Here is a 24,871-nt window from a genome sequence, read left to right as displayed (position 1 = left end):
CTCATGTGTAGTGTGTCCTAGATAAATATGTAAGATACTATTGAGCATTTCAGTGTCCTCATTCAGCAGAACTTGTGACACTGCACAAAGAGTAAATTGTTGGCTACTGAATTGTAATGACTTTCACTCATCTGGTCTGCTTTGGGAATGTATTCTTGGTTACAAAATCTAGTTCAGCGAGGTTTTGCACATCTGAGAATTGCAGAAGGCAGGCACCAGAGCAGAGGGCAGCTTAGGATTAAAAAGCATTTCTCTGTCTTTGCTAGAGACTGTGCTGAGAGCATTCTGATCACTTGGTGTGCACAACACCTGGCACAGCCACCTTAGACAGACAAAGCTGATATTCTCAAACACTGCTGGAAGCCCCAGTGAGTGTCTGGAACAGAGAGACTGAATGTTTGAGCGTGCACAGTCCATCAGAAGCCACGGCTGAACTCAGTTATGCTCAGAACATCTGTGCATTTCAGTGCACAACACCTTCAATCATACAGAAAAATGGGTTCACAGCAGCAGGTAACCATATAAATCCAGATACCTAACAACTAAAATTGTAGCTCCAATAGCTTTCAGCTCAGCTACAATAGGCCTGACCATTTATTTACTCCATGGTCTCCTCCCTCTTCATTGCTCTTTCTAACATCTGTGAAGGGTTGGATGAGTTGAACTCCAGAGGCCCCTTCCCACCTAAATTATTGTATGATTACCCTGTGTCTCTTTAGGACATGTTTGCTCACAGATAATCTATAGAGACACCATAAACTGAGACACACAAATGTTTCTCAACAGAATGACCTCTCCAGAGACAGTCAGAAATTCTGTAAAATTTTTAATATTTTCAGGAAAAGCTCCTGACACAGAGTTGTCTTTTTAACAAGGGGAACCAGTAGCACACTGGAAAACAACAGGCATTGACTCACAAAGATTTCAGTTCCTACAGAGCAAAGTTGCACAGCACACACATAACACAGTTTTTCATTTCTTTCACCCCTGAACAACAACCTGCCCAATGTACACCACGCTGCCTTCAGTGAAACCACACTCACAGTGCAATGCTGCTGGGGTGTCGTGTGCCCCAGTCTCGTCCATGGTGAGATGTTTACAGGTGTTCACGTAATCAACATGTACAGTCCCCAGGGATTTTCAATATTTGTCTTTCTAAGCAAAGTAGGTGCTTTTAAATACTGTAGCATGATTTCCAGAGACTCAGAAACCTCCCTTACCTCTTTCTTGACCTCTTCCTCATCTTCCAGAGTCAGTGCAGCCAGCTGCTTAGCTCTCTGCTCCATCAAGTTTACATATCTGATTGGATTGGATAAGGCCTCAATCACATCTAGGAACAAGGCAAATACTTCAGTTTCAAAGCCCTGGTGTTATTGCCCCAGCACTCCTCAGGTTTTAAGAAGGAGGCAGAACAGTGTTTTTCACAGAAGACGGTCTTTCACTGCATGGCATTTAAACCTACCCTTGTTAAGAGCCAACGGCTATACACACTTCTCTCCCTCGAGCATGGCACTTTGCCTAGGAAACAATTACATACTCGTGTGTCCTGCATGCAAAGTGTAATTTGTGTTCCAGTGGCAAATGCCTGGGGTATTTCCTCCTTTGGAGTCTGCTGCAAGTAAGAGTTGGCCCTAATCCTAAGCCTCAGGCAAGTCACTGTAGATCAGGCCATCTGCTAGGAGGGAGGAGACAGAGTGATCCATCAGATGCAGACCTTTGCTCACAGGACTGTTATCCCAGCCTGGCAAGTCATCCACACTCCATGCATTTTGTGTTTCAATTAGCCTTTCTATTCCCCAGTAGGAAGATTACCTGCATACTACAGAGTTACCTGCGTAAGTGTCAGGTACGTAGTCTTTGACCTCTATGTACACAAAGAGAGCTGGCAGTGTCAAAGGCTGGTTCCTCTCGTTCCTCAAGCAGATGTAGTGATAGCCTGCAAAGTAAGGAACAACCAGTTCACAGCATAAACCCTTCCACAGGCATTTCCAGTGCATCTCTGCTATCATTTGTTATTTATAGTGTGGCTCCAACTGACCAAGCAGCTCCAGGGACTTCTGGGAGGGAAAGGTTTACCTGAAGGGTTTCAGGGATAAGTGTACAGACTGCTAGAAAGGCACATGGCACTGCGGTTTAAAATAGTATGTTCTGTTTATTCTTACATATGTGACTGATGCTAAAAATGGTAATTTATTTAAATTTTTCATGTATTCTGTTTTATTACCTGTGTCTGGAGTTTTTTTAGTTTAGTAGATCTTATTCCATTTTCAAAAGTGACTCTGGTAGTACTCAGCAATCTGAACAGCCAAAGTAAAATGAGATATAACAGCCCATCCACACACAGGATCTAATTTTAAAAATACACAATGTGGCATGATGGCTACAGAGTGTGTTTGTGTGTATAAATCCTATTGTGTGACCATCCTTAGAAATAATTCTGTAAAAAGAAAAATTCCAGACTGTTTTGAAAGCTGGCTGTCCAACCTTTGACTGATCACCGTGTGGCACTGAGTGCCATGTCCAGTTTGGGAGCCACACATGAGGGAAGTGTCAGGATCCAAGTCAGGAGCAGGATGCATTTATCTGGGGGAATCCTCACTTGGCTGATGTGAGCAACTCTCTCTCCAAGTAATGGTTAAACCCTTGCTTTGGGAATAGTGACAAGTATGCGGATGGACAGCATGATATAACTTTCAATAGCATCTCAGAAAAGAGAGAAATTACATACTACAAATGGTTCTCAGTTCTCTCAACATCCTCCAGCAAGTTTTCAGCATGGACACAAACTCAGAGCAGCAGGCTGTTCTCCATCACATGCTGTAAAGTGATGATGCTGGAGCCACAAGGACAGAGAATGGGCCTGTGGGGAACAGCTCTGGGAAGACTGCACTTACCAGAAGAGAGAAATCCTTCCCACCCCCTTCTCCTCTCCCATCACCCATCTACCTTCCTCTGGCACTCAGCAGATCCTCCAGGAAACAGCTATATCCATTAATCCAGCAGAAAATGCAGCTGGCATAAAAAAGGTTTCTGCTGGATTGATAAACAGAGTTTGCTCATGAAAAAGGTGTGGAAATTCTTCTTCAGGAATAATTTGGCCAACTGTCAGATATGGGGACGTGAGCTTCGGGCTGGATAAGGCGCAGGGTAGGTACAGATATTCTTCCTCTTCCACTGCAAGTGAAGCTGGGAGCATGTTCATGGCCCATATGCTTGCCCTAATTCAGCTTCCTCTCCTCACTGGAAAATCTGGCACTGAACTTGAACGCTTCCCTTGCTCAAACTGCCAATGTCACTGCATCTTTCTGAAGCAGGATCTCTAACAAGTCTCTGGCCTGGAAAATGTGGCCGGAGTTGTCGCACAAAGCAATTTTCATTTAAGTGGCCACTAATTATAGCAGAAATAATATGATTTAGAAGAGGCCAATACTGATATTTTTCTTTTAATTTTCAGCAATGAGAATGAAAGTAATTTTGGATTGATTTAAAGGTGTTACAGAGATATAACAACTATATACAGATATACAGAGATAGGTCAGTCTTTCATGCATGTAGAAATTACATTGAGAGGAGCAGATTTTGCTTTCATTCCCAGCCACATCCCATTCTCACAAAGATGACAGATCAAAATTGGCTGTTGCTGCCCTTTTTCCTCTTAAAAGTGTGCAGTTGCACTTTTTAGCATAAACCTGTGAGCATGAAGTCAGTGTACTGGAGATAAGGAAGTGCCAACTATGCCTCCGATGCTTTAATTCCATTGGTTTTCCTGGATGGTTAAAAACTTAAATTTCTGGTGAAATAGGGTATGTTTCTTTTTTGAACCCAAGATAGATTATTCAAGTCCTCAGTTGCTATGAGGCTGCTGAGTGGCTGCTGATTTAGAGCAGTTGAGATTCTGCCTTGCTGTCTCTTTTAACCACACAATGTCTGTCTGGATGAGGATAAAGGTTTTACCTGGTCGAATTGCTGAGACCGGCAATATCCGATGGCCGATGAATTTCCCTCCTTCTTCATACACTGCTAACCTCAAACAGGCCAGGGAAGGTAAAACCACCTGGAAGGCAATATTGTTGCATTATTAACTTTCAGCTTTGGATGAAGCAGCTCCATAGGCTGCACAGAATACATGCTAAAATTTATCTAGTCATTGAAAGAAAAAAAAAAGCAACAATCCAAACCTAGGAGCTTCTCTGATTTATTTTCAACCTACTAAAAATAGTAACCTGTGCTTCTCTGAGCATGGGGGCAGTCAGGCACTATCGTTAACTAAATAGAGAAATGAAGTACACTAATTACAAGTTCATTACAGAAGAAAAATGCTCGTGATGTTTCCAAACTTAAGCTCTGGCAGGCTGCCAAAGGAAAGCCATTCAGAAGGCCAAGTATTCAGGGAAAAGAGCACTGCTGCAAGTAACAAGTGTATAAACATCCTTGTGAGCTACACTTGCTCAGAGAAATCTGAAAGAAACTGTTTCACGAGCACCTGGACTCAGGATATACCTAACCAAGGTGCTCAGAGAGCAAAACCCAGAGGTTCTGTTCAAATATTGGCTGCAGGTGTATTGCAAAGCGCAGTAAAACATTCACAATGCATGGTCCTAAAATGTGCTCCGTGTTTTCTGCCCCCTTAGAAGCTTAGAGAATTGAGTCTGAGTAATACTGCATGAGTAGCTCAGAAGTTTATGTCTCATCTCAAGTGGATGGGATTTGTGTCTTCATCACCTGGGCAGTGATTTTGTAGCCCAATCTAGGGATAAGCAGGGACAGCAGATTGCTTTGGCTGTGCCAGCTCAGCCAGCCAGGCTGCTGGAGCTGCATTTCCATTGTCCTCCTCTCAGGTTCCCGGGAGGGCTGCTCAGCCAGGGCAGAGTGCCATGGCCATTCCACTGAACTGCTGCTGGGATCCGTGCCTGCTGTCCATCCCAGCCACACGGCTGCTGCTTCCAGCTGTGCCACTGAAACAACCAAGGGGACTTCAGAGTCACTTCTTTCAGCAGGAGTTGCCACAACTGGAGCAGCCAAAGTTCAGCAAAAACAGCTGAACTATGAAATAACTATTCAGAATCTCTTTTCCTGCTTTCTAACAAGTGCAAAGTTCAGTAAGCCATGGAAAGACCCCATTGGACAGGGATAAAAAAAGCACAATGCCCTTTTGGGAACCAAGTGTTACACCAACCTTCTTAAACACTATGGCTTCCTCTTCCCAGACTGGATTCACCGCATTGCCTTGAGAGGTCTTGGTCTTCAGAGCTTTCCTCCTGGTATCCACAGGCAGGCCAAACATGTCCACTTCCACATAGGTACCAACTTTTTTATCAGAAAGGAACTGACCTGAAATTATCTAAAGCCAAAGAACAAAGGAGCATCGTTAGAGATCACTGTGGTGGATTAGGAAAGGAGTGGCTGTAATGCAGATGCATAATTCTCATTAACGATCAGATAGAGTGCATTTAAAATAAAACCAAAACAACACTAAGCCCACAATAAACAGGCCCCCCCCCCCCAATATTTAACTGCAGACACAGAAAAACAACCTGTGAGGCCTGGTTTCCTGTGACCCTGTGGTCCTGAATTCCCCCATGAGCGATAATGTGGTTGAGATCATGCTGCTGCCCTTCCCTCAGCAGGAATACTCATTTGGATCTCTTCCTCAATCTGTATGCCTATTTCCTGAGAACTCTGAAGTTCTATCTAGTCTCAACAACAGGTTCAAAAAATGCTTGAAAAAACAGAGGTTTAAATGGCAGAGAAATGACATATACGCTTTTAGCTGTGAGGGAGAAAACAATCTTAAAAGTTTGTATTCTAATAAAGGCTCTTCACAGAGGAGTTTTAATATGAAAATAAATTGTAAAATAGCTGATGTTTCCTAGTTCTTATTTTTAACAGGCAGCACAACTCTCAGCTTGAAAAAATGAAAGAAAGGTCTGCAATTACTTCAGAATGCTGAAGAAGCACAGGAGTGGTGCAGTGTCACCGTACCTTAACAAATTGAGGCTTGCCTACAGCAAATCTCAATCCAGTGCCAGCTCTGCCTGTGTGAGCACTGACACTGTGACCAGCAGAGCCCTCCCTGAGCAGGCAGAGGCAGCTGCCTTCTGACAGCTGTCTGCTGACTCCTGGATGCTCATCCCGTTAAAAAGCTGTGCATCTCCTAATAGCTGCTGAACGACTTCCACCTCCATTTGCTCTAATTGCAGAAGAAAGTGCCTCTAAACCCACAGGAGGGGCCTGAAAGCTTCCATGATTGCAGGTCACCATGAAAGGTCACCCCACACATCCTCTTCTATTACTGTGCATGTCACTAGACTATTCCTTTATCCACATCCCTCCCAGCATGGCTCTGCTGCTCTTCTGCCTGCAGCCTGAGAGGAAATACTTGTTTTCCCTCAGTGAAAACAGAGGATATTCTGCAGGTGGACTCTATAATACACAGGCTGTTCTAATGGACAAGACCATTAAGGTAGTAGCAGGACTCCAGGAAGTTTATGGTTTTCTAGCTGGAGATACACCAAGTGAATTTGTCCCCCTGTCACAGCCAATGCAATCTTATCCCCCTAAACACTCGCACAGGTAATTCTCAATCTGCAAATTCCTGGCAGTCCCTGAACTTCATTAGAGGTCCTTAAAAAGGAACAAGGAAAAACAAGTTTGCAATGAATTGCAGCTGACATTTATGGTTCCACAGTTCTGCTGGAGAACTTTCAGAAAACCAGAAAAATGTATTTATACTGAGCATGTAGAGTTCTAGCTATTCCAGTCCAACCTCCCACTTCACAAAAGCATGTTTTAAATCCAGCTCTTTGTTTCTAAAAACACTGCCAAACTGATCCTAAATCCATTCACTTCCCAGTTCTGTGATTCTGTCAGTACTTCTATGGCAAAGAATACATACAATAAAAACATATTGATTTATCCTACAATATGAAACGTGAGGCAGAATTAAATGACACTCCAAGAAATGAAATTTATTTTATTTTCTTGGCTTAATATAGTCATTTTCTAGGCCACTGCACCACAGAAATACAAATACATCCATGCTCTGGCATTGCCATGAGAGCACTTCCACCAGCAACATACGTACCTTGACAGACAAAGTGTTGGCTACTATTCCATCCACTATTCCTTCAGTAAATGGATCAAAGTGCTTGTCTGGCCTTCTCATGAATTCTGGCTTTAACCTGTATCCACTTTTGCCATTGTATTCGTACATTCCCATGTTTATTTGCATAGACAAATCTGGATGTTGAAAATATTGGTAAGAGTTATCTTCTGGACAGATAAAAATTTCAAAAAGCAGTAAAACAAAAAAAAAACCTGTAATTTCATACTGACTGTAACAGCAACAGTACAAGCCTGGGTTAAAGATTTTAATTAACAGCTCTATAGTATAATTTAATCCCTAGATAATTTTTGATGAATAAAACCTTTCCTACCTATGAATCAGCAACTCTATCAGAGAAGTGGACATGTACAGCTTTCCAAACCCAGAGAACAGCATAACTTACCTACGGTTTGGAAGTTGAGGGCAACCATCTGGCAGCCAGCATTCCAAAAGACTTGTGGCATGTAGTTGGAAGAGTCTACTCGTGTTCCCTTTGGGTAAATCCGGCTCAGCTGCATTTTGTTGTATCTGAACAGTGAGTAGTTAAGGTATAGAATATATGACAAAAATCACCTGGCAGAGAAGTGCAACTGCAGGGTTAAACACAGGTGATGCTTACAGAATGGCAGTGGGTTCCTCATTGGATTTCTGTAGCCATCACACTTCCAGATGTCCACAGTTTTGTAGGAGACAGGATAAATATGGGGCAATTAAAGGTGCTGCTTGTTCCTGCATAGGGTACTCAGAATAAGCAAGGAAAGAGCACTGGCAGATGCATTAAGAAGATCATATTAATAAAATGCCATTTATCTTTATGGTTCCTACTTTGGGATTTTCCTAGGATTACATTTATAGAATGTTTACAGCCAGTTGGCTGTAAACAGTGAATCTTCCCCCTGCAAACAGTGAACCTTCCTCTGAAGCAGGGAGAGATGTTCAGTTAAAAAGTGTTTTTCTGGAATGAGGATTGGAATTGGCCTCTACATGGACAGAAATGATGACTGTATACATCTTACGGTTGAGTCTACGAATCTCCGAGATGAGGACGTGCTGCAGGCGATCTGTGGAAGGAGCTTTCCATTTATCTCCTTTGAGGCACTGTTTTATCTGTTTATCTCTTTTATCTCATTCATTCTTAATCGCAGCCATGAGGAGACATACTGAGAAACTTCAAAAGGTCTAACCAGAATGTTCCTTAGCTTTTCTTTAGAAGTTATTAAAAAAAAAAATAAGAAACTGTGTGGCAATAAACCAGCTCAGTGCTCTGAGAAGTAGAGGTATGATGGGAAAGCGAGTTCTCATGTAACTTTGCAAAAAGGTCAGCCACATTTTGACAATTTGTTCACCATAACTCTTATCACTCCATACAGGATGATAAATATAACAATCAGAATACAAAGAATTAGGTCTTCAATATGTCATTTATGCCTATTCCCTCTAGTCCTAGCCCACAGCACGAGGATTCATGCCAGTTTTTAAATTAGCTCATCAGAACTCAGGCCAATTAATTCATTTAGAAAGACAGTCAAATCTACAAATTTCATTTGGGTTCCCTATTTCCCCAGCTCCTGTCTCTGAATTACAATAAAGCTCTGTAGCAAATCTCAGATATAGCAAGACTTAGGAAGCAGGTTCCTGAAAGTCAAGGATACTCCACAAATTCCACAGGAGACTTTGTAAGTTGCTCAAGCCCTTTAGTTTCCACAAAGGAAGACATTTCAAAGCTTTTGTTGCGTTCTGCAGGTTTAGAGGGGAGATAAAACCAGTGACATGTTAGAGCATGAACTCACGTGGCTTAGTCCCAGCCCCCTTCTCCCACCTACAGTTCACCAGCTCTTTTCACCCTCATCCCAAGGAATTTACACACAGGTTTGCTGACAGCAGTGACCTCGCTCTAAGCTCACACTGCACACACTCTAAGCTCCATCTGCACTCACATCAGCACTGCCCACACTGGTGCTGCCCGAGGTTGATGCAGGACCAGCTGCAGGCAATGGTCAGTGCAAAACACTGTGTGGATGTATTCAAGAAGGTGAGCCCAGAGATCCCATCTGTGGCACAGAGGTGCTGCAGCAGCTTGCTGGGGGCACTGCTGGATCTCTGGCTTGTCTTTGCAGGCTGGTGTGTGGGCTGGGAGCTGCAGTAACCGATGTCCATATCATATTAAAGTGAGCAGTGCTGTGCCTGCAGTGGCTCTTGGTACATCAGGGTATGGTCACAGCTGTCAAAGCCATGGAACACCACTATCCAATCGCCCCTGACGGTGCACTCCCAGTGTCCCAGCAGGGATTCAGACCTAATCCCCAAATGACAGGAAGCCTTTATGACCTCTGATCTGCCAGTGGTGAACAGCTCCTCCTCCGCGTCTGAGGCGGTTGGAGTAAACATTAATTTGTGCGCCATTTGTCACTCACCTCTGCCTGATGTGGGCACAGCCGTTTAATGCATCCAAGCATCAGGATGCAGCAGAGAGCCTAAGTCAAGACCCTGCAAGCTTCAGTACCTTTACTTCTGTTCAGAGGTAAGGATTTCTGTAAACAGCTTCCCACTTCACCCTAATCAGCCGTGTGGCTGCCTAGAAGGAGCCACAGCTCTGGAGGTCACATCCATTAACTCCCTCAGCACTGATCCGTTTAAAAATGAGGGGATCAGTGCCTGTGTTGGAGCAAGATCTCTCCAGCCTCAACACTTTACTGAAAGCAAACAGTAAGGCAGAGAAAAGGCCTGACCTCATCCAGGTTTAGAAATTATTGTAATTGTGCTGCAGCAATCCAGAGATGGCCAGGAGGCAGGGCTGGCCAGCTCCCGAAAGTCAAACTGCGAAGCTGCAGGAGAGGGATGAAACTGAACAAAAGCAGAGAGGAGCAGGACAGAAACAGGTGGGCACTGTCCTCACAGGGAGCCAAAAAGGAAGCAGTGGATCCAAAGAAATGAGGAACTAGATTGTTTTGGCCAGTGTGAGAGGAAAATGTGCTGCCAGCCTGGGAACTACAAACCATTCTCAGTCCATGCTGAAGAGTCAGAGGATGAACGTGGGATTCCAAAGGTAATTCTCTGCCTCTAGGAGAGCTGGGACTCACCCTTTATGGTGGTCCCTATTTCTAATTAGCAACCATCATGCTATTGCTGTTATTCACAGCTGTTATCTCCTAATGGCTTGAGATTCCTGTTATTCCCTAGAGGCTGCTCTCCTACCACTCCCTCTTCCTTTCTAACACAAAATATCCTTTCTTTCTCCAGCTGGCTCACCTCCATCTCAGCTTCTCATAAAGACACTGAGATTATTCTTATTCCAGCTACCCTCCTACTGATGGCACAGCACTAGCAACACACATGTATACTGCTTTTATCCTATTTAGAATGTAGGGGCTAGAATTTCTTGTAGTAATAAACTCTTATCTCACAGCCTTGTCTTAAAGGAGAGTATTTGTAGGAAACCAGAGCTGGTAGCTGTTAAAGGATTTGGTTACCAACTGTCCAGAGCTTAATCACACTCATAATTAAAATAAGAACAATTATTTCCTTGTAGTATCTGGAGAGGATTAAGGGACCTGCCTTTTGAAGAAAAGACTGTGCAGGAGAGACATTTCTCCCTCGTGATACATGACACCCTGCTACCTTATCAGGAGGAAATTACAGCAGAGTGAACAAATAACTCATTGAAAACTGTCTGAAAAACGTGGAAAAGTACAGTTACAGCTACTTGCTGCCAGAGAGAGGGAATGCTTCTGGTGAGGGCTGTCAGGGGACTGGTACAGATCTATGGCTATTCAATATTTCTGTTAACAACTTGGGTGCAAGACCAGAAAATGCACTTTTAGAACGTGTGAATGACAAGCGGTGAGGTACTGTTATCACCATGGAGGTCTGGACCACAAATCCAAAAAAAATCTGAATAAAAAATTATGTATTAGAAAAGTGCTATAACATTGAAACAATAAAACTGTATCAAAGACAAGTATGGATCTCTATACTTAAGAAAGTGAAGTGAACAAAAATAAAATTTTTGAGAAACAGCTGGATAGAAAGCAAATTGAAAACTAATCCTCATCTAATCCCTTCTTTATTCAGCTCATTTAATGAAGATCCAGCAGTGAGTCCAGGCCAAGACTAAGACCAGAACACCCAAGTCATGCTTTAGCCAGCCAGCAACATTTACCACCTAGGGACATATTTATCACATACTGATTTTTTCTGACACAAACACCAAAAATTTAATTCCTTAACAATATGAGTTCACTGAAACAGTATTATTGATCAAAGGTCACATCAAGACCTAGGAGAAAATTCTGGACAGTAGCAGATCTTTACAAAAAACAAAACACAGAAAGGCAAAGACATGTGAACAGGGAAAAAAAAAAACCCTACATGAGACAATTTTATAACAGCTGCATCAACTTGTAGTGCTAGGATTCACATGGCTTCCTTTCCAGAAGGCACATCTCCTTCCCACTGTGTTCTTGTAACTCTCATTAGAGCTGGAGGAGATTATAAACACCCAAAGGGACACTACTACAGGGAACAAGCACAGCTCCCTGCATGATTCTGTGACTGCTCATGTGTGGTATCTGTATAAATACCCACATAAAAATGAACACTTGGGAACTTCTTACATGTTTATTATTCATCACAAGCAAATGCCAAATCTTGTACAGAGACATGGATTTAGGCAGCAATTACCTGTCCTCTGCCAAGGACACCACAATTCTGGAATAAATTAAAATGCTGTACACTTCTTTAACTAAGAAAGCTCCAAAAGCACATTAAAACCTGTCAAAACAAAGTGAAAAAGGGCAGGCAAACAGTGGGGGGGTGTGCATCAAGGAAGGTAGAGATGCTGCAGTGCTCACTGAGGATGGCACCGAGTGCATTCCTAGCAAGGCGTCTTCTGTAAAAGCCAGCAGGGGGTGAAATTACGGCCCTTTCTATACAACACAGAGAGGCAGGAAAGTGAATTTGCATGTGGAGAAGGGCAGACTCTGCTTGCCCTGAATCTTCTGTAGAAGTACCAGAGGCAAAATGAAAGTAGGAATATTTAGGACCACCTTTCTCAAACTGTTGAAGTTACTCTTCAGTCATGGACAACAAAGACAATGTAAGCACATAATTTTCAACACTGTTTTTGAAATGTCAGCACGTTTACTCTTGATGGAAGTTGGATATTTAGACTAAAAGAGGTTTCAAAACACAAATGGATCTATCTGGCTGGATACCAAGGGAACATTTTCTGTCTGTGTGCCTGTATCTAACTGAGAGGAAGCCAAGCAACACTCCTGCAGAACTCTGCCAAACACCTGCCAGGTAATTTTAAGTATGTTTCTTACTTACTTTTTGATACTTCAAATGACTCGAACTTCACAGGCTGAATGTAGTTTACCAGGTTAGACATCTCTTCCGTGGCCATAGCCTCACTTCCAGCAGTACCCTAGGGAAGAGAAGGAAAAATGCTGCAGTTTGGGTCTGTCTATCAGAGGCCACAAATACCAAAGCCCAGTTTTCCATCAGTTGTGGTGTCTTTCACTTCCCCTGGCTAGCAAAGGCAATGCTTCATATAGGGAATGTCACATAGGAAAGAACAAAATGGGCTGTAAGATGTAAATGTTTACATTATACTGATGCTCTATTCATTCTTTTTATGTGGCTCCCAGGGAAGGGAATGCATTACCTCTACCCATGCACAGCGCTGAGCACATTTATCAGTAGTGTTGGACAAATAATAAATGAAGCTCTACGTTTTTGATGTCAAGTTTTCTTCCAACAATGCTAAAAACAACACAGGCAGCTGCCTAAAACTGATCTGCTGTGGTGCTATTTGTTCTTAATCTTCAGAAAATGAAAGTATAAATAAACAAAGCAAAGATGTGCTTCCAAACCGACCAACAACCAACTTGGAAAAGCTGGTGCTGTGCTTCCCGGCGCTCTGCCTCCCTTTCTCCACTGGATGGCAGCCCCACTCCTGGTAACGCGCGTGAACCCGCAGCTGCTGGAGCCGACCCAATCCCCAAAAACACATCTCCGCCCTTACTTCATCCATCGACGACTTCTTACAGTCATCATCGTAGTCATCATCATCGTCGCTCTCCATCTCTGCTTCTCCTGAGAAGTTTCAAGCAGAAAATAGTTACTGGCTGAGGAAACAGTCACAATTACCAGTGACAAATTCAAGAAAGACATGCAAGTAGCACTGCTGGGAGCAGCCTGCACTGTACATGTGCTTTTTGTCACAGCACCAATCAAACTCACTGCTCTCGAGGGACTCATCCATTTTCGGCATTGCTTTAAGTTCTTATTGCCCAACCAAACAAGAACTCTTCCTTTGCAGCTGCTTGATGCTTATTCTTTGGCAATCAGCACTGTGCAGTGTGCTCAGTGTGTGGGGTAGAGTATCACAGACTGCTCTGAGAGATATTCCCGAGTTTGGGACACAGCCCCAGGGTTTGGAGATGTGAGTTCAAACTCCTGCTGTTGCAGGATCCATGCAGGACCTCCAGGGAATGCCTCACCCACTCCAGGAAGCAACAGCATGCACAGGGTGAAGAAACCACGATCAAAATCAGTGAGCTTCTCCCGTGCTGCGCTACCGAGGTCTGCTCAGCACAGTCCATCTGTTCTGGATGTGTCACTGAGGCAGCACAGCTGGGAGGGTCTGGCACAGGAGCCAAACGGCAGGAGCTCCACAGCAATTCCCTTGGCAGAGCACTTTGGGGTGCCTCGGTCAGGGCTCTGGAGCAGAGCTGAGCCGAGCCGCGCCAGCTGAGGGCAGTGCGAACCAAACAATGGGAGGAGATGCCTAAGGCTCATCCTTTCCCTGGAAACGTACTCGGAGTAAATGGAACCAAATAAAACACATTTACTGCCTTGCTCCCAACTGCAGTGCGCTCATCAAATTTCGACGGGCAAGACGTAAATTCCTTCATGTTAATTAACGAAGAGCTCCCCTCACCTCCAAAGTGTTTTGATTTGGTTGCATCTGAAATTAAACCATTAAGGAATATCAAGCTTATCTTTGACTTCAGAAATTCCTGCTGTGGGCCTGGCTGTCACAAAGTGTACCCTGTGCATCTTAAGACTCTGGAAAGGAAGATTTACTTGTACTGCAGTCACTTATCCACACCTGTAAGAGTGACAGCTCTCCCTAAAGATGTTATTCCACAAGCCTTCCAGCTTTCTTCAGCAGTGGCAGCTCAAAAATCTAACTATTGTGCAGCATTCCCAAACTCTCCAGAGAATGGTAATACAGTCTCAGTTCCTCCCAAGTCCACTGAGTCAATAAAGAAACTCCTCTTTGTTCCAGCAGGCCTCAAATCTGGCCCAGTGAGCCCCTTCTGAGAATGGAGAGCACACATGAGTGTGCCTTTCACAACCAAACGATGACTACCCAGCCTGCATTTCCTTCCATATGCAGATGTTGAAATGTCAGGCTTTTATTCATCAACACATTTCCTCCTGAACGTTTCATTGAAGAAAACATGATTGCTCAACAAGCTCAAGGGATGGCTCAGGGAGCCTCAGCACAATGCAGAGAGCCAGCCAAGCTCTCACAGGATTTGCACTGACAATCTTTGGATGGGAAGCTCTCAACTGATTTAACCAGACTGGCAAAATAACACTTTGCAAAGTCCACAAGAAGGGGGAGGTGGGCAGATTTTGGCCAGCTTGCACTTCTGAGATAAGAGGTACACGATAGCCTGTTCTTGCTGGAAGTGTCCAGAGAGGAAAGTATGCAACACACAGTTTGTTTATTTAAAAACACTTAACACAAATACTCCCAAGGAGATCAAATCTCATTTTCAAGTTCTGCATCAGACAGCAAAACCAGGACAAGCAACACACAGGATTGCCAGCATGGAATCAAAATAAGTGTTTCAGGAGGTGTGGTACATCTGCACTGCCTTTCCCTCAGCAGCACAGCCTGTGCTCACACCCAGCCCTCTCTCCCTGATTCATGGCAGGGACACAAAGCCACCCTGAGGGTGTCTAAGGGACAATTAGCTGTAATGCCATCATCACTATCTGCAATTAGATGGGACTACAAGGCCAGGTCAGCACAGGACCTCTTCAATGCTATGTGGCACACAAATACAGTGAAAATAGAGCCCTTCTCCAAGAAAGACAGAAGAGTGTCGAGAAATTAGGGGATGTTGCTCCTGACCACAAGATGAAACAGATACTGCCAACCACTCACAGGCAGAAGAGTATTATGATATCCCACAGTGGCAGGGAGGAGGAGAGAAGATCCAGCAGGCAGGAATTGTGCAGCAAGACTGATTTATTTAATTATTTTACAAACTCTTTTATGGACTTTTTTCTTCATAGTCTAATTGGTCAAAGGATCAGCCACCCCTTGGGGGTGATTGGCTAAAATCCTAAAACATCCATTGTCAAAATATTTTTCTACTGCACCATAAACAAAGCTCTGCAAGGTCGCAGGTGTTCATAGTTTATAGAACTCTACTAGTATCTTCCCTGAGAGAGAAAAGTATCTCATGGCACTGGAAAGAAGCAAGAAAAATTCTTGCTAGCAGCAATATTGTATCCACAGAAGAGCACAGGAAACTCCAGTGAAACAACAGGGCAGCTTTAAGGATGTTTTCAAGGAGCAGTCCTTGGTGAGTGGGGCAGTGTGAGGGAAGCATGAAAGTGCTCCTTGGGAAAAATAAGGAGTGGACAAAGAAGGCCGAATCCCAGCAGATGGGTAGAAGGGTTCAACACAGTAATACTGAATGGAGGATGATCAGGAGAATCGGGAATGACAAGCCAAATCCCTGGGTCGAGGAAGCAGCGTGCTAAACATTATCCATTTTCATCATCCTGACAGATACTGAGAGCCTAATAAAAGCAAAGGTTAGACAGTGCTTGAAATTCAGAGGAATCTGGTAATCTGCTTTCTCAGACCCTTTCAAAACAACAGCCAGGATGAATTATGAATGTGGTACTTGCTGGTGCAGCTTGTTAACTCTGCAACATTTGGGCAGCCACCAGCATCACAGGGGGGAATCACCTTTTGAGTTTTTTCCACATCAGCACTTGCTGATTTTTAAAAAGGGAAAAATAAACTTTATTCAGTTTGATAAATCATTTTTCTTCGTAGCAATGGGCCACGGCCTCAGCTGGCATCAGCAGCCATGTACTAATGCAGTTACATACACTGAGCCTAAAACCTTTTATCCAGTTTTATTTTTAGACATCATGAAACTATGGAGCCAATTCTGCCCTCTCTCTCTGTCTTCCCATGACTCTTTCCTTGCAGCATCCACTGCTCTGACAAAAACATCATCCTATCAGTGAGAAACGAACGATTTGCTTATTGAACAATATTTAAATACTGCTCCACCAGCCAGTTTTAGCTCCTTTCAGTATGGGCCTGCTTTTGGTGAAATGCACATCCCAGCAGAACTGCCACTGTTCCTTCTGCACTGCGATGGAACTTCTTTGGAAATCTTGCTTGTTTTCTTCTGTTCATTGTGCAAAACCAGCCAGGTCTAAGATGCTTGTTTACCAAAATTACAATCTATCTCGCAAGAGTTATCTCAGAAATTCTTCTGCTTTGTCAGCTTTGCTCCACTTTTAGAGAAGGTTTTTTCCACTGACCAGTATGGAAGTTACTTCCTACATCAGTTTCATGGGCATCCTGCAAGGCATCCCACAAAGCTCAGAAGTCTTTAATTATTGCTACTATTTCACCAGCACGCCACTTTCATATGGTCTTATAAATATATCAAAAACATGGGTTTATTTGGGTTTAAATCTGACCTCAAGCAGCTTAAGACACAGCAAAGCTTGATATCAATGCCAATATGAATCTCCACTTTTTTTTTTTTTCACTGCTGTGAAAAACTCATTTAGAATCCCCAGAAGGCTCAATCAGCACAACTTTCTGCTGGAGATCAGCAGCCATTCTGACAGGAGGTATACAACCCAATAGAGTAGTTTGAAAAATATGTCCAAGTTGCTAAATGTAAAGATTATATTAACGTTGGAGTACTGAAACACTTCATTTTGAGGAATGTTAAGAATCAGGCTTATGATTAATTGCATTACACCACAAAGAAACTGGTATTGGGTGCAGAGGAGCACAAGGCTTGCAGAGCTCCAGCACCACATTTCCAGTATGGAGATGTGAGAAGGAGGGGTGTCATGGTGACTCTTGAGCTCTGCCATGTGGAAACTCTTCATTACCACAATGTTCTTATAATATGGTGAATAATTTTAACTGTTTGCAGACAGAAAACTGACACCTCATTTACAGAAATGCTGCATTCTCATAGCTGTAAGCTGTAGCTATTATCTCTGGAGCTGTGTTCTGAATACTTAAAAATTCAAAGTACTCTAGAAAAATGACATCCTGGGTGCTCCTCGTCAGTCATCCCTAAAGTGTTCTTAAGTTCTGTCAGATTTGTCTGTCCTTAGATAAAATTGGCTTAATATTATTGCACTTCCCACAGGTATTGTTCAGATAAATTCACTGCTGTTTGTCAGGAGCTCACAGGCAGCCTGGATACCCCCACAGACACTCACTGAGGATGCTCTATCTAGGATCAAGTATTGAATGACAGAGAGAGGAAAAATATTGACTAATTGCATTCTCAGAAAGAAGCACAAGTCCTAAAGGAGAAACAGAGGCTGACACAAGGATTACAAGCAATGTGTTTTGGCAGTCACAGATGAACCAAGTGACCACAGCAATTTTGCAACCTCAGTTCCAGCATTTTCTAATTTGTAAGTGCTCATCTTCATAATCAGAGGCTGTTACAGAGGTGATACAGGCATAATAGTCAGAGTTAGTTTGCAGAATTACACACTCCATTATGGAACTGACCCTTCTGCCTTGCATCATCATCATCATCTTTATTCACAGCCCGGGTCTCTTCCTAGAAAAGCTCCTAGAAGGGTTCCTGACAGACAAAGCTGTTGTGCTCTATGCAGCCCAGGCCCTCAGAAAGCCAAGGACGTGTTCTTTGCCACTGTCCTCACCATGTGCTCATAACAAAAATGGGGAGTTAGGAACCCAGGGCTGATTTCAAATGCTGGAAAGGAGAAGCTGGAACACACACTTATTTTTCTCCTGCTTGGGATTTGTCTAAAGCAAATCAAGAAAATAGTATTAAGTCATCCCTGACACCAGGATGAATCTTCCTTTGAAATCCAAAGCCTACTCCAAAGCGTGGCCTTTTCATAGTTTCTTAAAAACAACAGTTGAAAACTCTTTCTTTGCTGCTAATAGGATAAACAATGTTATCCACAAATGAAGCAGGATTTCTTTCTTGTTAATTCAGCTTGGGGCAAACTGCCAGGATGAGAATTTTCAGCTCAGTTAATCAGAGTTTAGAAAAAACTACAACCAATGGGAAAAAACTTTTTAATAGCAAATGGCAATGAACTTATATTCCAGCAGAGCTTCCAATTTACTCTGTCAGTATTCTACTGCTGGAGCATAAATGTCTGTCCTTACAAGAACACAAAATTTCAGTCTCTGTAGGAGAAGAAATTCCAGTGCAGGGAACAGACAGCAGGATATACAGAATTTGTTGGTTTTGCGTGTCTCCATCTCTGGAACAGAAAAACATTTTATAGTACCTTAAATAGAGGTCCATGACATGTTCACAACTAATGCAGGACAATAGAAGTTTGAGCCTTCCCTGCCTGAGGAACAGGGATCTCATCCCTTTATCCTAAACCTTAAGGCACTGCAGACCCTCTGCAGCTCTCCTGGGCAATGGGTTCTGTCTGGAAGGGCACTAAATGGCAGGCACAGCCCAGAGGCGACAGGAAAAAGAAAACATTTATGTTTGATACTAGGCTTGGGCACACAGGAAAGGCAGCCAAGGGTGGAGGAGTTGGCAGCTCCCTCTCCTTAATAAGCAGTGCAGACAAATGTTAGCACACATGAGTGAGCCCTGGGTCATTCCCTAAGGATTCCTCAGCCACAAGCCCTCACAGAACAGACGCCTGGATGAATGACACTTCGCGTTGTTTCCTGCTAAGCAACCTGCACTGGTGCACCTTTACCTTGCTGGAGCACTGCAGTTGGATGGGACTGGAGCTGTAATTAAGCATTTGTGCTTGAGGAAGGAGAGTATCAGTAGATCCAAGTCCTACCTGCTCCGGGAGAGGAAGGCTCAAACATACTGGATGTATCACTGCAAGTGTTGGAAGCTTGCTCCGAGAGCTTCTTCTTTGCACTCCCATCTGCTGACTTGTGAGACTTCTTCTTATTCTTCACCAGGATTTTGTACATTAAATCCATAGGGCTTGGGAGAGGAACCCCAGCTTCCAGCTTACAGGAAGAAAGAGGAGAGATTTGTTAGAACAACAGAAGAAACAAGCTTATGGCAGTTTCTTAGGGACCACATGGTACAAGACAGTTCTGTAACCTTTGTAAGCCCTGTTAAAATGAAATGGATTTTGCACAAGAGGCAATGTCAACAGTAAATGAAACAGCGCTACTGAGGGCACTTAGGAAGAAAAATGCTTTATGAAATGTCTGCAGTAATAACCAAAATAAGTATTAGCTCAGATATGAGACTCTACGTTATAAAATGGCAGCTATGAGGATCAATTGCATTTAGAAGATCACAATTCACTGTATCAGGGCAATCTCTGCATCAGAAATGATGCTTAAGTCACCAACAGCTCACTTTGCTTAACTCCCTCCTTTAGGCTGAAAGGCTTTACATGAAGAATGAGGCGGGACTGAGACACTTAAATAAAAATTGACACAGACATTTGTGATATGATAAACACCAAGCCACATTACCGGGTATTTTTCCAATGGATCCATAAGCAGTGCATCTCCAAATATTAATCTGCAGTATTCTGCCATTTTTGCCTGTTGTTTAGGGCTGAAGGGAAGAAAAGAAAGAAAGAAATGAGTCCTACTAATGCTCCAGAGTGAAAGAAGCAGTAACGGAGTACCTAATAGCCCTAAACTAGATATAATTTCCTGATCCAATTGTGTGAATTTTTCAGTGAGACCTACATATATCATGCAATTATTTCAATTCCTCTGATAGAGTTCATCAAAAGGAACACACAAAAAGTAAAGGCGTAAGTCAATTGAATAACAGTGAAATGACCATAACATGAATTTGCCTCTTTCAGGCAGTACTTTTATTCGAAATTTAAATATTGCCCCCCTCATGTCACTTTATACATGTGCCTGGCATTTTGCTTGCACTACAGCAGTTTTCACGACATCCTCTGTAAATAAACTGAACCTCAGCAAACTCTGCTTATAACCAATTTTCCCGAAGTGCAACCAAAAGATGAAATAATTCCTGCATATCAGTGATGGAAGATTTAGGATTGCAGATAGGTTATATGGCTCAGAAATATTACTCCAATCATCTCAAAATGCAGCTCGGTACCACAGGCACTCTCTAATTTTAGAAAACGGAGTATTTTTGTTGTATGTGCCTGTTTAAAATGCGTAGCATCTGAGCTGAGGCATCGTTCAAAGTTTCCTTTTTTGACACTCTGTTGGGAAGTCTCGATTAAAGGACAGGTTTATATAGCTTAATATAACTTCCTCAGCTCCTGTTAATTAGGATCTGCATATCATGGAAGAGACAGGGATGCTATAAGCCGTTATGTTACCATGGAGCTACTTTTCATGACAAAGTAGAGCTGAGTATTGAGGAAAAAAAAAAGAAAAAAAATGCTCATTTTTCTCTTGCAAATCAGGAGTTCAACCCCAGCTGTGCCCAGCTGGTCAGTGGTTACCATCTCCCAGGGTCAGTGTGGCCAAACCAGGGCTGAGATAAAGGTTGGGTGGCCAAAAGACATTTCACTCAGAAAATGTAACTTCCCTGGGATCAGCATCCTGGATGCCCCTGGAAGCAGATAGGGGGTAAACCAGTCATTAGCTCAGTCACTGACAAAAAATACTGCGAGGAGGCTTTAAATTATTCCCCAAAGCAAGAGCTGCATGCAGTTTAAATGCTGACAGCATTTCATTAATGCTGTCTTTTGCATGCAGCCAATTCTGCACAACAGCTGAAAGGCACTTTTAGCCAAGGATGGAAAATAAAGATGAAGACAAGCAAGGCAGCAGAATGGTGAACCCACACAGGAGAAGGTGATGGAAGAACAGATCAGGCTCGGACATTGTGTTGAATATTTCCAACCCTCAGCTACGAAGGGAAATAAAGGCATCACTCCAGCCAGCAGAGTGTGGATGTGCCATAAATCCAGGGTCATTAGGAAGAGTTTTATTTCAGTCTTCTCCACCAGCGTGTGTTTTGAACAAATCCATGCTCTCAGAACCCAGAAAGTTCAAAGGACACCTCCTTGAATCAAAAGAGTGCATTTATTGAAACCATAGTAATTAGATGTGACATCATCATCCTTAAATGGGCACAACTCCAAAAAGAACTCTCAATAGGAATTCAAAAAAATAAAAAGCAAGAGTTAAACCTAATAAATTTCCAGCTACTACCAGAGCTAGAACAAATTCTTCTGATCTTCGGTGTTTAATTACATGTTTACCTCAAAGAGAGCACAGTGTGAACTTTCATTTTTGCAAACGAGAAAAATGTAATGCAACATTATGTTGGTTCAGCGTATAAATTCCAGTGTCACTGCATCCCAGAGGCAGAAAGTAGAAAAATTACGTGAAAAACTAATGGGTTTTAATACCATAAAAAACCCTTGAGGTACTAAACAAGGCCAAAGGAGGAAAATCGTGACATTACAAAATTACTTGAATTTGTGAAGTGGACTATGTGTACAGATACTTTAAAAAGCTCCTAAGAGGGAATAAAAAAATATTTAGGAGTACCAGCATTTAACTGTGTGGTAGATTTTTGTGTTCTCTCTCTCCCTAATATACATATCTATGTATGTATTGTTGCAAGGGAGAGATCATTAGGAACAGCAGATTCCACAGCCCTACTGAAGTCTTTTAAAAAAAGTTGGAATACCAGTTTCTTTTTATTTTCCATTCTTTGGAAATTATGAACCAGAGCAACAGAAATACCAAATTTTCTAAATCAGTACATTCCCCCAATTTAGTTATGAAGTCAAAACCCAGGTATTTCTTGGTCCACATCTACTGTTACTAGAAATTCTCTCAGCATTCACGCATTGTAGTGAAAATTGATTGTCTGAAAAGAGCTGACTTTATCTGCTTTATGATTTTCCCTGTGCGGACATGGACAGGTAGCACAGAGACTAATTATATATGCCCCAAAATGTGCCAGGGGAGATAGAGGGGGAACATGATACCTGGAGATACAGAAATATAAAGAAGATTAAGAAATGTTTTCATTACCATTTTTGTATTGCTTGCACTTTGTTTTACTGTGTTTGTATCGTGCCTATTACAAAGGTCAACCACAGAGGCTCTTTGGCACAACTACTGCTCCCAACATTACATTTTTATCACTTCTGCAGAGATACTTCCCCTGCATAAGACAAAGGCACAGATGCTTCCCAGAAGAGTCTAAAATAATTTGAAGTGTGGGATGAAAAAGTGATAAAAATCCTGTTAATATTTGAAGCGACAATTCCAGCCAGCAACCAGCAGTATGAATAACTGTAATTAAATTTAATCTTGGAAGCAATCTTATATGGATACTGCTCAAGGATCACTTAACCTTTTTGCTATGTCATCAGTGCATTTCTAATTATAGAGTGTCTGCTTTCAGATTTGCAGATTGCTTATCGTCTTGCAAGCCCCATTTCAAACGTCAAGGTCTTCTTGAGGTCTTTTCAACATTTTCAGGCCACTTCTCTGTTTTTTTCACAGAACCACAGCTTTTCTTAGTGGTCTTTTTTTCAGTGTGCACATTTTGACTTCACTATAAATGACGGCACACATAATATTTTATGTTGTCTAAAAGTTACATGCTTGCCTCTTTTTCAAAAGTTTTTATTGCATATAAACAGACAAGAAAGAATACACTAATAGTGGAGTTATTGTAAAGAAAAAAAAATCCTTAATGTGCCATAAAGATATTGGAGAGGAGCCGTTTTAGGAAAAACACCAAAGGAAAGCAAATGAGATGATTTACACAATGTGCTAGTAAGTGATTTTTCCCCTAGGTGGACAGAGAGTGTCAAAAATACTCTCATGAACATAAACCAGAAGGAAGAAAAATTGCATTTTAAGTCCAGTGGTGATTAGCACTGTCATCTCTACAGTGGTAATGTGAAACATATTTACCTCTGATAATTGCAGTCTGTTTAAAAGCCAGGAATACAGAACACAGGCTAAAACCATATTTTTTGTTAAAGCCAATGCCAAAATTTCTAGGGGACGAGAATTTCACAAACGACTCTTGCAACTTGAAAATCAGAAAAAATGTTTGGTCCTCTAGAAGTAGGAATTGATAAAAAAGGCTTTGTTTGACAGCAACTCTATAAAAACATCAACATTTTTTGTTAACATTTAGGGCAAATCCCAGCTTTAAGATCTAGGAGAAAAACAACATTCCAAGTAAATGAAAAGACAAAAGGAGCATTCCATGAAATTAGGTGAAGTTTTCTGTGAGTGGCATGACTAATTGCAGATTTCTGCAGCAACTAGTGAAGGAATGAAGGGATAATTGTAGCAGTTGGTAAAATAACTAGAAATTATTTTCAGCCAAAGCAAAATCAGAAAACACACCCATTAAATCTGATCATCTACTATAGCAGAGAATAATCACTAGCAGGAAAGCCTCAGAAAGAGAAAACATTTGGTAGTGGTTTTGCAAACTTGCTTTGCTAAAAAGCTGTGTCTTAGCAGTGTATGGAAAAGGATATCAGAGAATACACATAAGGTTAATCCATTATTCCATGGCTGGAGGTTTCTGGAGAGAAAGGTCCAATGCCTTCTGTGGGGCAAACTGTAAGTAACAGAGTAGTGCAGCAGGAACTCTGCTCCTTTTCTGTCACATTCCTGCTGTGTCACACAGCCTTTAATTCTGACACTGTTTCATCTTATAATTTTAAAGCCACTTTTGTATATAACTTCCATCTGACAGGAGTTTATTTCATAAATCTTTTTAGTTCTTTATCTTCCTAAAATAGAACAGATCACCCTGGAACAGTTGAAGATTTAAGTCTTAATGACTTTAAAGGAAGAAAAATGTAACCCTTGTGGTTAAAATAATATAGTTGGTTTTTTTTTTTTTTTGCCTTATAGTAACACAGTGAATGTATATTACAATAAATCCAGAAGAATGAGCACGAAATGTAATACATTCAAAAATGATGGTTGAGATCTTTCCTAAAGGCCAGAGGTTGTATTTGGAAGCACTGTGAGCTCAAACCTACAGGAGTAGGTGAGTGCAAGCAAGTCCAAAGGGACACAGTATACACCAAAAAGAAATGAGGGAGCCATTAGAGAAGGAAATTAAACCCAGCATCTGTGTGGTCTTTCAGAGGAAGACAGGAATAACTAAGCAGGATTTAAGAGGTAGCTGTTTGAATCATAACCATGTGGCCTCGAAATGTGTGCAGAGCAAACACATATTTGCCCACAAAAGGTAAATTTACACTCTGAGGTATACCGGTAGTGGACCTCAGCTCTCAGATTTTAGATTTTTCTACCTACATAATTTTTGATCAGTATTGTCACATCTGTTCTTTAAAACCATTCTTACATAGCTTCTTCTACCAGTTCCTTCCCTTATGACAAGAATGTTCTTCTTAAAACAATGGAAAAGCAGTTAGCCCTCACCCTTTTCCTCTTTCAGAAACAAAAGTGCCAACATCTTTTCTGATTTGTATAAAAACATTCATAGCTGCCCCGAGGAATAGTTTTATTTTACATTGAAAAAA

General features: G+C 42.1%; 1 protein-coding gene across 4 annotated transcripts in view; it reads right to left on the bottom strand.

Moving 5' to 3' along the window:
- Positions 1 to 24,871, bottom strand: part of PLCB1 (phospholipase C beta 1) — a 341,984-nt gene that overhangs the window by 70,363 nt on the left and 246,750 nt on the right. For all 4 annotated transcript variants that reach the window (XM_082302895.1, XM_082302897.1, XM_082302898.1 and 1 more), the window contains 11 exons: positions 19,863 to 19,947; positions 19,205 to 19,382; positions 13,131 to 13,201; positions 12,434 to 12,530; positions 8,758 to 8,842; positions 7,509 to 7,633; positions 7,085 to 7,239; positions 5,177 to 5,341; positions 3,955 to 4,054; positions 1,832 to 1,936; positions 1,221 to 1,330 (listed from right to left, as the gene is read on the bottom strand). In XM_082302895.1, coding sequence (XP_082159021.1) covers positions 1,221 to 1,330; positions 1,832 to 1,936; positions 3,955 to 4,054; positions 5,177 to 5,341; positions 7,085 to 7,239; positions 7,509 to 7,633; positions 8,758 to 8,842; positions 12,434 to 12,530; positions 13,131 to 13,201; positions 19,205 to 19,382; positions 19,863 to 19,947 — 1,276 coding nt within the window. The remainder of the gene's footprint in view (positions 1 to 1,220; positions 1,331 to 1,831; positions 1,937 to 3,954; positions 4,055 to 5,176; positions 5,342 to 7,084; positions 7,240 to 7,508; positions 7,634 to 8,757; positions 8,843 to 12,433; positions 12,531 to 13,130; positions 13,202 to 19,204; positions 19,383 to 19,862; positions 19,948 to 24,871) is intronic.

This window comes from Coloeus monedula (genome assembly GCF_965178545.1).
Source record: "Coloeus monedula genome assembly, chromosome: 2".
In the NCBI taxonomy this organism is placed as follows: Eukaryota; Metazoa; Chordata; class Aves; order Passeriformes; family Corvidae; genus Coloeus; species Coloeus monedula.
Note: the sequence above shows the minus strand (reverse complement) of the source record. Positions and strands in the feature narration are given on the sequence as shown.